This window comes from Nothobranchius furzeri, chromosome 6 (genome assembly GCF_043380555.1).
Source record: "Nothobranchius furzeri strain GRZ-AD chromosome 6, NfurGRZ-RIMD1, whole genome shotgun sequence".
Taxonomy (NCBI): Eukaryota; Metazoa; Chordata; class Actinopteri; order Cyprinodontiformes; family Nothobranchiidae; genus Nothobranchius; species Nothobranchius furzeri.
Genome location: NC_091746.1, coordinates 81035305 through 81049360, shown reverse-complemented (window position 1 = coordinate 81049360; position 14056 = coordinate 81035305). Strand labels below are relative to the sequence as shown.

The 14056-nt window shown below is 43.2% G+C and overlaps 1 protein-coding gene across 2 annotated transcripts in view; it reads right to left on the bottom strand.

The window, feature by feature from the left end:
• The window catches only part of LOC107375287 (WW domain binding protein 1-like), a 20292-nt gene extending 14189 nt beyond the window's left edge, over positions 1-6103 (bottom strand). Inside the window, exons 1-2 of one of the 2 annotated variants that reach the window (XM_054744831.2) lie at positions 5660-6103; positions 1879-1905 (exon numbers count right to left, since the gene is read on the bottom strand). In XM_054744831.2, coding sequence (XP_054600806.1) covers positions 1879-1905; positions 5660-5710 — 78 coding nt within the window. In that variant the 5' untranslated portion in view covers positions 5711-6103. Of the gene's footprint in view, positions 1-1878; positions 1924-5659 lie in introns of both variants that reach the window. The other variant, XM_054744830.2, reaches the window with a different exon arrangement.
• Positions 6104-14056: the final 7953 nt, after the last annotated feature.

Sequence of the window (14056 nt, the reverse complement as noted above, 5' to 3'; positions counted from 1 at the left end):
GCTGCCATAGCCCTTCTTCCCTCCTGGACAACACGGAGGTCGACGAGCCTCGCTCAGCGGGCTCCTCTGCTCCACTGACTTCTCGCTCCTCCCTGCCAGCAGTTAAAGCTCCAGGAGCTGCCTGCCATCAGCTCCGCGGCTGCGGTCCGCAAGGGGCTAGCCGTGCCAGAACCGGCTTCGCCCGAAAAAGATGATTTGGCGGGAATTTTCGGGGCAACACAGACGCGCTGTCCTGACCCATACAGAGCGGAATGTTCAAGCGCTCTCCTGCCAGCTGGCGGATGTCCTATCGTTTCTGCAGATGCTGATGAACAGCGGCCTCGCATTCAGCACTATTAAAACATATGCTGCAGCTATCTCATCCTGTCACCAGGGCTTTGGAGATAGATCTGTTTTCAATCATCCCCTCACAAAACGTTTTCTAAAAGGTGTCAGGAGGAACAGACCTGTGTCCCGCCCGCTAGTTCCCCAGTGGGACCTAACGGTGGTTCTGCACGGCTTATCTGAAGCCCCATTTGAACCCTTGGACCAGGTATCACTCAAGTTCCTGTCACTCAAAACTGCCTTGCTGCTGGCGCTAGCATCAGTCAAGAGAGTGAGCGACCTAACCGCCCTCTCAGTGGCTCCCGCATGCCTCAGGATCCGGGAAGATGGCGGGTCTGCTGTTTTATGACCCAACCCAGCCTTTGTGCCCCAAAACATTAATACTTCCTTCAAATCCAGGTCAATTTCATTGGCTGGACTTTTTCCTCCTCCCCATAATTCTGAGGAGGAGGCGGCTTCCCACCTTCTCTGCCTGGTGCGCGTGCTCGCACGATATGTGTCACGCACTTCAGGGATTCGCCGCTCACAAAGCCCGTTTGTGCACTACAGAGACTCTTCCCTTGGGCAAGCGCTGTCGACCCAGCGCCTGTCACACTGGCTGTGTGACGCCATTTCACTCGCGTACACATCATCAGGGCGGGATCCTCCTGAGACACTCAGGGCTCACTCAGCCAGAGGGATTTCCTCTTCGATGGCGCTCCACAGTGGTGTGTCGATGGAAGACATTTGTCAGGCTGCTTCATGGGCTTCACCCTGTTCCTTTACTCGTTATTATTTACGAGATGTGTCTTCAGGATCCATCACTCGTTCAGTGCTTGGACCTCAGCAGGCTGAGTGAAAGCATTATGGCACCACATCAGCCCTACCTGAATCATCCTCTTGTGGATGACATTTTTAGTGGGGCCCCGCTCCTCTCTGGCTGCCTCAGCCTTTTAAGCCCTGGGTTAAGGCTGGGCGACCCTCGCTAAAAGGAGACATGTTGGGTGTGTCCATTGGTTGAGCTAACCAGTGGGGCGTAAACCCATCCAGCTGCGCATTATTCCAATAGCAGCTAGCTTAAGGGCAAAGACCAGACAAAATAGAACGTTGGTTACGTATTGTAACCCCAGATTCTATGAGTCTAGTCGCAGCCCTTAAGCCAATGGACCCACTGGTTCTGTTAGGACTAAGAGCCATCGGAGGCGAACAGGGGTGCCCACCATCGGTGGGCGTACATTTAAGCTCTTCATGATTGACTGATGCTGAGATCACCCTTCCAATGGCAGCTAGCTTAAGGGCGAAGACTAGACTCATAGAATCTGGGGTTACAATACGTAACCAACGTTCTTGCCAGTCTGCCATGTTTTTCCGCGTCCGACCGTCCACGCGGCGCGGAAATATTGGGCCGTGCGGAGGGGCGTGGTTGTTAAAATGACGCAATTTCGCCGTGCGGACCTCGCGGACGCATCAAGCATAAGCCAACCTTATTTATTTATATTTTGTATTCGTGTGGAAACTGTCTCTCTGATCTGTTGGGAAATGTTTAGTTGTGGTTAAAAAAACAGAGCTTCTTACCGTGGCCGCCTCAGTCACAACCTGCTCCTGGAAGGACATAGTACTCTTAATAGAAACAGAAAGATATTAGGATTTTTGTTCTTCCTTCAAAAACACAGTAAGTCCCCATAAAAATGTAAATGTCCTTCATTCTTTCTGACCCAGAAATCATGTCAAACTGCTGGATGTCTGAGATCCTCTGCAGAGAAAACATCACACTGTCTGTACATTCATGAAGTTCTAGCTTCAGTAGTAAAAGATATCATTTACACAGGTCATGCAGGCTTGCTGCAAGCAAAGGGAACAATGTTTGTGTGTGTTTGTGCTGCACGTGAGGCAAAGCCTGCAGTCGTGTAAATTAGCCACACATTGTTAACAACTGCTGCTGCTGCTGCTGCTTGTGTGGTCAGCGCGGTAAACAATGTTGGCTCTGGACTGCTACTGCAGACACAGCATTACTTCTGATCACACACACACACACACACGCACGCACGCACGCACGCACACACACGCACACGCACACGCACGCACACACACACACACACACTCCCCAGTGAGTGGAATGACCTAAAAAATGCTCAAACTGACATTTATTTACTGTCAGCATAAAAATAATCATCCATGAGTTTTTAAATAGGTTTTAACGCAGCATAAAGTACAATGAGTGAAAAAAAAAACAGAATTATTTCAGATCTGGCACTGACACCCTGCATCTGAGAATCGGTTTTGCCAAAAATCAACCTGTTTGCAGGCTGAGCTGTGTGAACACACAAGTCTCATTGGTACAAGGACACTCTTTTGTCACCTTAAGGAAAGGGAAAAAAACATTTAATGAAGAAAAACCACAGTATATTTACAAGTTTTAATATTAAACCCATTTCTGGATGAGTCAGGCTCTCTAACTGTAATCGGTTCTTTAAACAAACAACAAATAAGATAGCAAAACCTTTAGCACTCTCATCCTTGACTTCCTGAACTGATGAAATCAAGAACAGATCTAGATGAAAAAGAGGATCTGGATCCATTCACGTACTTTGGACACAGTCCAGGCAACATAGGTGGGCACTGGGGGGCCCTGCCCGCCACTTGTGTCCAGATGTTGCCACCCTATTTTACTTGGGTTCTGCTCTGTTCTTTTAATAGCCAGCCATCTTGTATTAAACCTGTGTTATCTTGATTTGTTTGCAGTTTATTCATTTATACTTGCTTGATCATAAGAAATGTTGACAGCTCTGCAGGAGTCGAGGTACTTTTGCAAACGTACTTCCACATGCTCTGTGATTAAGTGGATGTCTAATGCTACTGGCTAATGCTCAATTAAAAATGCATGGGGCTCTACTGGATGGGGACACACTTAGCAAAAACACAAATTGATGTATTGCCTACATTATATCAAGGTTAGACTGTCACTTTTACTGATTTCTAAAAAAATCATATTTCCTAAAATAGGGGGAAGCTGTGGATTGCTGCTGGAGCTTTGCACGCTGTGGTTCATAACCTGGTGCAACTCCTTTGATTAAATCCTGAGTGAAGAACAGGAAATGTGGTGTCTTAAACGCTAGCAGGCTGGGTTCCTGTGGCAGGAAGAGCACAAGTGTCAGACCACCAACTAACCACAAATAATCTCTACTGAAGACTCAATCTTAAGAAGTGTAAGTCGTCTTTTTCAGTCACCTGCACGACAGAAAGATCACCACAATTTAACTGGCTTTAAAGATCTTATACAGACTTCTAATAAAAGTTTGTATTTTAATTAAAGGGACCACATCATGGAAAATCCACTTTTATGTGCTTTTTACTGTAGGGTTATCTGTGATATTTATTTGTATAGCACATTTAAAAATGGTGTGTCAGCCGACCAAAGTGCTGCACAGAGTAAATAAAATTCACCTTCATACACAGAGTGTGTGTTTAACGGTCATAAGAATAAAAACAGATAAGAGCAAAACAGAAACCGTAAATAAAATGAAGATGCAGCATAAAAGAATGTCCATCGGTCATGTGATAGTTATTTCCTCATAAAGACAAACCCAAACCCGTTTTTGGCTGCTTTCTCCTGTTTGCTTAGTTTACTCAAAAAATTCTGACAACGCCCGGATATTTTGACAAAATACTTCAGCATCGGGGACAAAATGCTGCTGTAAAAACAATGCATCGTGTCTAACAAAGCCACACATAATGGCCAGCTCAGGATATATGTGTGGGGTTGAGCTGGGCAATAAATCGGAAATTGATCGTTATCGAAATTTCTGACTTTTATCGAGATAATTTTTCCCATGTCAATAAATTTGACAATAAAATAATGAAAATATGTGTGTTGGCAACGTTCATGTCCCTTTAAGAAGCTGTACCACCTAGAAGATGTAAAACACGTGACAACCCCATCTAGTGGACAACTTTTGTTTCTGCGCATACCTGAAATTATCGTCCATTTATCATTATGGAGGAGAAATCCTCAATATATTGTGATATTGATTTTAGGCCACACCGCCCAGCACTAGTGTAAGGTAACTGTTGTTTTATAACAGACTTGGTAGTCCAGCGGTTAGAGTGCCACCAAGGCCCTGTCCACACGTAGCCGGGGATCTGCCAAAACCTAGATATTTACTACGTTTTGGCCTGTCATCCACATGAAAACTGAGTTTTCTCACACAAAAACGGATCTTTTTAAAAACTCCGGCCAAAGTGAAGATCTGCGTTTTCTCCGTTTTGGGTGTCTGCGTGTGGACAGACAAAACCGGAGTTTTAAGGTCCGCAACGTCACTTTCCGCGACAAAAAAATGCTGACATCACGTGTGCGACCTGTGTTTACACTAGCCGACAGCATGGATGCCCTCAGAGCTGCGCTCGCTTTATCAATCGTCCAAGCGCTTTCTGCTTGTTTGTTTTTGCAAGCGGAATTACTGCTCCTTGCGGAAGACCACAGACGAAGGACGAGGTTAAGAACGGGGGAAGTACTGCCGCCTACAGGTCTGGCATGTCCTTAACAACGTATTTATCCGGGTACGTGTGGACAGATCAAGGCCAACACAACAGCAGGCTGGCTGGCCTAAGACGCTCTAGGTGAATTTTGTCAGAGCGAGGTGGGCGGAGTTTAACTGAATCGAAACGTTTCATTTCCAGGTATAAATTCAGGCAGTACCAACAATAATATTTGATCATATATTGTGCCACCTTTGCTTTCAAATGTTTTAAATAGCATGAAATGGCTACTTTAAGCTTAGAGAGACCATCAAAAGGCGCGGAAACCGTTTTCAGGTGTTTTGGATTCATTAGCTGATTAGAGTGAGTCTAGAATATTGAACCTTTTTGCAGTATTCTAATTGCCATCATCACAATTATAACTACTAATGACGTGTACCTGGATTTGTATATACGTCTGTTATTAGCTTCACCTTTAAGTTGAATTAACTTTTTAACCATATTCTAATGTTTCTTAGTAAAGGTGACCAGTCAGATTTTTCATCAATACAACAACAGCTGGTTTAGATAAAAAGGACAAACTCTGGACTACCTTCACAACGTTTAGCTCTATAAACCCAGCTGATTAGTTTTATAGTTTATTCGATCCAATTGGTGACTAGAACATAACTAGTTGTTTGTTTTCTGAGTGGACTGATGCGCCTTTATCCATAGAGCAGACTGGTAAACTCATCTAAATAAATCCTAGGAAAAGTGAATAAATGAGAGGAGAGGAGCATGCGGTGTGTGTTTGTCAACAGCAGGGATGGATGAAGCATGTTGCTCTACTGCCTCACCACAGGCCAGCTGTTGACAGCGGTGTTGTGTCTGAAAGCGTTACCTCCTCAGCCTTCACCCCGTGGCAGAACGTCAGTTTCTTCTCTGGATCCATGGACGCGTCGAGCTCCAGGCCGAGCAGAAATCCTGATATATATTTTTTACACAGCTACAGTTTGATTACCGCAGTCCGACTCCACAATCATGATCTCCATCGTCCCCGTCCGCCATTCTCCCTCCCCGCCGCGCACACCGAGCGCTCCTCCGACAATGTCACCGCGCGCACGCAGGCTCGAGTCGGTGCTTAATGTTGCTGTGGCGACATGCCAGCGTTTCTCTAGTAAATTTTAGCAGAAAGGGACGTAGTTGTGCATGATGTCATGCTTCTGCTGCCACCAGATCTGCGGCGCTGATTGGCTGGAGCTCCCAGCAACAGCGCATGGAGGCTGCGGCTCTGGTGCGCTTCAGAAATAAAGTTTGTATCATTCAAGACACATAAACGAGTGTTACATTATTTAGATTGTTGATGAAACGTCTAAAAGTGCAAGAACAGCGATGATTAAAACACGTCTCACGAAATTAAAGAGCAAGTCACCCTCAAATCAACTTTTTTTGTTGATAAACTATATAAATGAGTGTCTAATTGCTCTGTACACACGTCCAGTCAATAATTCAGCACTTTAGTTAATCTTAGTCAAAATCTAAATAATCTGCCTAAAACTGTCAGCGATGCACCGTCGTCAGGCAAAAACTCAGCACTGCATTTGAATTTAAATCTGCCATCGCTAGTGGCTAAGAGGTACACTATGATGTTAGATGGTACGTTATGATGTCACAATGTTGTGAGTGTGTGTATTTGTTAGTGGCTCCGCCCTCTTGGTCTGCTAGGCAACAGCATTTGTTGCATTTTTCAAACAGGAAGTGGGAGTTGAGTAAGAATCTGGTAGGGGTTGACTTGCTCTTTAATGAGGGAAAAGAAATTAATTTGTTTTTCACAGATTTCTTTGCTATCAACTGAACCCATGTTGCTATGCAACCATCTTAAACACAGATGACAAAACAAAGCAACAATAAGCTACCACAGAAAAAAGTTTATTAAATTTCAATATTTTGCCAGTTTGATAAAATTTCATTTATTTAAAAAAATAACCTTACTGCCACCAGTAAAGGGTGTGGTACATGATAAAAATCAGAAGATATGCCATGCAACACATAAAAAGCAATAAAACAAAACGTCACAATTAAAAAAAATAAAACATTGCAAAATACAAGCGTGGCAATAAAAACCAGATAAGACAAGTAAAATACTGAGAAGTTAAATAGATCTAAAGTACTGATTTAATTTAGCTTTCAAACTCCAGACAGTCCTTGGTTGTCAGACGGGAGTTTGTTCTACAGTCTTGGGGCCAGTACTGCAAAGGCACGCTTCCCTCGGGACTTACTGGCATGCTTGGAGGTCGGATAGGACCCAAACGCAGGTAAATCCAGGAGGCAGCCAGGTAGGTCAAAAGTCTATAAAGTTGTGGTGGAACATGAGGAGCAAAAACTAACACAGGGATGCTAACTAACACAAGGAGCTGACAAAGAGCAATGGGCAGAGCTGATACTGAGGAAGTGAGTGGAGATGGGGAACAGGTGCGATGATAACTGCTCATGATGACCAGGTGTGACTATTAACCGAGTAGAGATGATTAACGCAGACGAACTGAACAGGATCAAATAAAACACAGTAAACTAAGAGGAAGCTAGAACTAAAAGACTGAATGAAGTTAATGATAAGAATAATCTAAACAGAACAAAACACAACACAGCAACTCAGGGAGTAAGGGCAGGGAAAATGAAGACTTAGAGAAATTACTGGGAAATAAAATTAGAACACAGGGAGAAAATGGGGGAAAAGTGGAAACGAATAAGGGGGCTAAATGTAAACAGAAGTTAACTGAGGAATAACAAATAACTATAAGAAAACAACTGCTGACACGGGGTCAAAGGTCACTGATGCAAAGGATACTAAACAGGGGATTGACACTACTAAAGCTAAACAAGGATAATGCTAAGCGGCTGGGGAATAGGAAATGGAGTGAGAAACCTGAGTGAAGACTGAGGGGACCGGAGACAAGGAAGGTGTATGGCAGGGACAGGGAGGACATGGACAGGACAGGACACTTACAGTTGTAGTGTTATGAATCTTATAATGGTCTGCCCTTAACAGCTGCCCCTTCACACAGTAACATCGCCAAGGTCGGATGCTTGGTTCAGTATGTTTACATTCCAGGAGAAGAGACAGAAGAAGAGAAGAAGAACGCTTTCCTTTAATTAAAGTACTTTATTTGTGATAAGCTAATCAGAGCATATGTTGAGCATTAATAATCAGGTGAATGATCTGTGAAATAAAGATGTCATGAGTTATGTGTTTAATGAATAAACAGGACTGCACCAGACAGACTGATCTACATTACCATGGAAACGCATGACACATTATTCTCAACCAATCAGAACTTTCGTCTGTGGTAGGGCAGAATCTGGGTTGTTTAATGAAAGTCGTCCAATCCGGTTTACTGAGATTTGTAAACAGTTAGGGGATATAAAATAAGGCAACGCCATTTTATGTTCAGTTCCATGTTAACCTCAGCTCCAGTACATCCGAGGTCCTAAGGATTTCCGTCGTCATCATTAAGAAGTTACAGGCTGGCCAGCTGGACTTCCTACTTTGAGCTGAACTGTCGAGCTGGAGATTTCCGTCGTTTGAACCAACGAGACGACGTTCCTTCAAAATAAGAGTGAACTTGTTGACGCCTGCCGATGCTACCTGAGTCGACCCTTCAGACGGGCGTTGTGTGCTGTGACCGCTGTTTCAACCAGCTCCAGTACCTCTGAAGGTCCGAGGACCTGGCAATTCCTGATCTAACACGGGAGGCTCTTCCTGGGTACGTAAATACGGCAAAATGGCGGCTCATGTCATCAGCTTCTGAAGCCTCGTGGTAGCCTAGTCATAACAACCAGATTCGCTACGTCAGCCTAGAGATTCTGAACAAAACACACACACACACACACACACCAACACGAAACATCCAAATCCATATGCATTCATCATTGAGATAGTCCTGGTAGATTGTAAGAATTTATAATTATAGAAATTAAAGATTCTTAAACGATCCCAACTCTCTCTCTTTTCTTGTCTCTTAGTCAATACAGAGTGTTTGAGTAAACTCCCTGATGATATAAACGACCACTTCTGATTAATTACTTAGATCTAATTACAGTGTATAAATATACAACTTCAGATCATTACACAGTTAAACCACCAGATCCTTATCAGCAGAGCGAAGGGATCGGTAGAGTCTTATCTCATTAAAAGCTCTGTAAGATAAGGTGGAATTGTTCCGGCAGGAGCCTGGAAAGCATAATCTAGCATTTTCATTGTTATGATGTGCTTGAAAGGCAACCACTGCAAATCATCTAGGACTGGAGATATGTGATCCTACTTTTTTACCCCATAAATGAACCTGGCAGCAGCACTGTGCTCCATCTGCAGTAGATTGCAGACAGAGTCATTCCGGCACACAGGGGACTGCAATAATCCAGCCTTGACAGTACAAACGTACGTGTTGCAGTCTCTAATCCTTTTTTGAAATCACTGACTTGATTCTGGACAGGCGTCGAAGCTGAAAGAAGCAGAATCGGATTACTATGTCTTCACTTGGGCATCAAATGACAGAGCAGAGTCCAGTTTCACACCCAGGTCAGTGATCGCAGTTTGTTCAAAGGGGCCCAGTGACATGAGGTCCACACCGTGAGGCTGGCGGTCACTGTGGGTGAAAACTATGACCTCAGTCTTATTGTCATTTAAACACAAGATGTTAGCTGTCATCCAGGAAGCTACCTTATTTAAACAGTCCATCAGAGGCTGAGTCATGCCCAATGACCCCTGACTTACTGGCAAGTAAATTTGACAGTCGTCGGCATACAGATTAAAGTTTACATTGTGCTTCGTAAATAACATTCCCATCAGGAGCAGGTAGACGGCAAAGACTAAGGGCCTAAGACAGATCCTTGAGGGACCCCCCCCATTTCAGAGGAGCATCTTCCGATGGACAAGTGCCCATTCAAACACAAAAAGACCTGTGTAGTAGGTAGGATCTCATAAAATAATAGCCCTAGTTGAAATTTCAAGGTCACATAGTTCCTGTGTCTTTTTGGTTTATTTAGAGCCTGTGACACGATGGCTCTTGTATACACATTTTTTACTCACTGGCCACTTAATTGTGTACTCTTGTCCACCTGCTTGTTAATGCAAATGACTAATCAGCCAATCACATGCTGGTGGTGGTCACAGGGACCAGTGGGGCCAATGTTCAGCAGGCCTCGCCTCTGTCAGTGCACCCCAGGGCAGCTGTGCGTACATCGTAGCTCATCACCACCAGTGTGTGAATGTGTGTGTGAATGGGTGAATGACTGATTATGTTGTGAAGGGCCTTGGGGGGTTGTAGAACCCTAAGAAGGCGCTTTACAAATACAGGCCATTTTCCATTTACCATGGTGGCAAATCAATGCATTTAGGAGTGTTGATAGGGTCAAGACGATCCGCTGCAGTTCAAACCGAGCCTCAGAATGAGGAGGAAACATGATTTAAGTTAATTTATAGGATTCTCTGAATTCTGAGGGAAAAACATTTTTATTCTCTCCTAATCTTCTTCTAAAGATATTTCTTTTTAAATAATAGAAGTCTCGTCACATTTAGGACTCTAAACATGTTTTATTTTGGTGGACTGAGGGAAAAATGTGCCTGTGATTGTAAAGGTTGCAGAATGCTGCAAAAGGAGCTGGGATTGACTGAGAGTTATAATTTTTACATCACAGACAGAAAAATGTAAATTAAACAGCTGCAGAGAATCCATGCTGGCACAAATCTAACAAAGACCATCATTGCATTAGATTTTCTTTCTCTTTACTAAGTCGTTTATCTCAGAAATGCTGTTTTTAAAACAAAACTGGTCTAATTTTTATAGTGCAGTGGTTGCAGTATAAATGTTTCTCACTAGAGGGCAGCAGATGGCACAGTTCAGCCTCTTTCCCTTTGCTTATCGGGTGGATGGTAGACTGGCTTTTACAGTTTGAAAGTATAGCAGATTACTACATATTATTTTATTTATTTTATTAATTTATTTGTCCTTTGTTTTTGCCGTTTGAAGCCAAATCTCTTGTGACTGGAGCACTAGAGCATATTTGCATACACATACTTAAATGTAATCTGAATGAAACAAAAACTTTATTCTGGATTAAAAGCACAGTTTCAGTGTTTTTTCTGACACAGTCACATGTCCAGATTGCTGCAGGACGTTAATAAAAACATTTACGACTTTTTGATATGTGGATTTAATTCCAAAACACTAACTAAGGAAATCAACTGTTCAGAATCAAACGAGAGAATGCATAATCTCTAAAACAGGAAAATAACAATATTTCCCTTCTCTGACTGGAGACGATGTGTTTTGTTTCTTTTTTCTGAAAATTAAAAACAAGTTTTGTTCAGCTAGTTTTTGTTCGTCTGTGTCATAAAACACTTCCTCATACTCATTTCAGCACTGTCATACATCTGTAAACACACACACACACACACACACACACACACACACACACACACACACACACACACACACACAGTTATTTACCATCAAATTATAGGCTCAGATCTAGTAAACAGGATGGAGATTATCTCAAGTTCACAATGTTTTTCAGCTGATGTCAGACAAAAAAACCTGACTGGTTTTTAGTAGAAATAGACTTTTCTTTTTGTATTTTGTCCTTTCTTCTGCTGTAAGTGCATCACAACCTCTCTGCAGATGTGACAGCACATGCAGCACGTTTTCTCTTTCCCCTCTCCTGCTAGGGCCCATGCCTCTTTTCTACCCACAGAGGGGAGTACATGCCACTAAAATTTAAAATGACTCAAGAACAGTAATCTGGGATATTAATGCATATTTGAAATTTGTTCCAAGTTTTTGTGACAGACAATTATAGAAGAGAAAGGTCCAAATAAAATTTAACAAATGATTAAAATAAACTCTAAAGAACTAAATTGTAAGCTTACAAAGCCCTCAACGCTTTTTAAATTATGATGCATTTGACTTTCTGGTCTATATTCACTTCAGCTTGTTTAACGCTTTAATAAAAAACAATTTCCTGACTTTTGATTTATTTTTTGTGCCAGCTGATGAAGTTTCACTTTCACATTCTTGCACAGAGCTGGAGGAAAGCAGCATGGTGACAAAGAGCAGCAGGCTTGTGTTGTATTTAAAGAGCAAGTCACCCCCAAATCAACTTTTTTTTTGCTGATAAACTATATAAATGCGTGTCTAATCGTGCTGCAGACACGTGTAGTCAATAATTTGGTACTTCAGTGAATCTTAGTTAAAATTTAAATATTCTGCCTAAAACTGTCAGTGTTGTGCCGTTGTCAGGTAAAAACTCTGCACTGTATTTGAATTTAAATCTGCCACCGCTATTGGCTAAGAGGTATGCTATGATGTAAACTGGTACATTATGATGTCACAATGCCGTTGTGAGCCTGTGTGTGTGTGTGTGTATTTGTTAGTGGCTCCGCCCTCTCGGTCTGCCAGGCAACAGCATTTGTTGCATTTTTCAAACATGAAGAGGGAGTGAAGTAAGTTTCTTGTAGGGGGTGACTTGCTCTTTAAAGAGTTCATGTTGCACTTTGACTGCTGTCAGAGTAACGTCTGTGCATGCTTCCAGAGGTCTTTCAGCTGTTAGATGACTAGCAGAAGCCTGACTATAATGTCCCGGTGGCATACAGACGGGGAGAAGAAAGAAAATTCACATTTTGTGCAACATTAACTTCCTTTTTCTGTCCGAAGGTTCACAGAGCTGCTAACGAAGCTTAATCATATGCTAATTCCAGGAAATGAAAAGAGGGCTGGCGCTGCTGAAGCAGCATGCATCTGCCTGCAGAAATGCACCACGCTGTTGAACTCACATCCTGTGCCTTGTGGACAAGTGACATTTAAAAATGCCACAACGCCAGCATGCTGCACCTCAGGTTCCTGCTGCATCCCTGAAGGAACAAGTTAGCATCCTTTCCAGTGGACAAAAATAAAGTGTTTTGTTTTGTCCAACGTGAATGTTAAGGTTCATGCAGTTATGTTCCTTTCCCCACAGACGTGTGCATGTTAGTTAAAATGATCAGAGTGCTTCAAACTTCTTTCTGTTTTTTTATAGCCTTCTTTTTAAATTCTCACATTCAACCCAATAATCTTAATTCCGTTCAGTAAAAAATAATTTTTTGATCCCAAAGATGAATTAGACATTCTGTTAGCTTATCGTTTACAGAGTTAAAAGGATACTAGGCAGTTTTGGCTTGCTTTTAGCAATAGTGTGGTAAATGAACCAAAGCCCTCAACAAAGTCTGGATGATAAAATGATTTAAAATGGTAAAATGTGAACGACAGAGACAGAAATGTAACTGTTTTCTTGTTTGGCGGCAGAGACATCGCTCCATCATCTCGGCTTAAACAGAACAGAAGCCGTTTGTTTCCTTAATCTCATCTATTTTTATTTAGTTTGGGCGATTTTAACTTGCAAATGCAAAGAACTTTAGCCACCTGAACACCAGATGACTCTTAGAGGAGTAGGAATGAATTGGCCCGCGTTGCCGGCAGTAAGTCGGGCTCGTTCCCGGTGAGAGTTGGACTCCTCCAAGGCTGCCCTTTGTCACCGATTCTGTTCAAAACGTTTATGGACAGGATTTCTAGGTCCAGCCAAGGTGTTGAAGGGATCTGTTTTGGTGGCCCTAGAATCAGGTCTCTTCTTTTTGCAGATGATGTGGTCCTGTTGGCTTCGTCAAAACGTGACCATCGGATTTTGCTGGAGCGGTTTGTAGCCGATTGTGAAGCAGTTGGGATGAGAATCAGCTCCTCTAAATCTGAGACCGTGGTCTTGAGTCGGAAATGGGTAGAATGCCTTCTCCAGGTCAAGGATGAGGTCCTGCCCCCAAGTGGAGAAGTTTGGGGATTTTGTTCACAAGTGAGGGAATGGTGGACCGTGAGATCAATTAGTGCTGTGTCTGCAGTGATGTGGGCGTTGCACCGATCTGTCGTGGTGAAGAGAGAGCTGAGCTGGAAGGCAAAACTCTCAGTTTACCCGCTGATCTACGTTCCTACCCTCACCTATGGTCATGAGCTTTAGGTAGTGATCGAAAGAACAACATGGACATCGCAGATGAAATTGGCCAAAATGAGTTTCCCCTACAGGGCGGCTGGGCTCTCCCTTAGAGATAGGGCGAGAAGCTCGGTCATCTGGAAGGGGCTCAAAGTAGACCCGCTGCTCCTCCACGTCAAGAGGAGCCAGTTAAGGCGGCTCGGGCATCTAGGGTGCCTCCTGGACGCCTCCCTGGTGAGGTTTTCCAGGCACGTCTAACAAAGTGAACCCAAAGGTAGACCCAGGA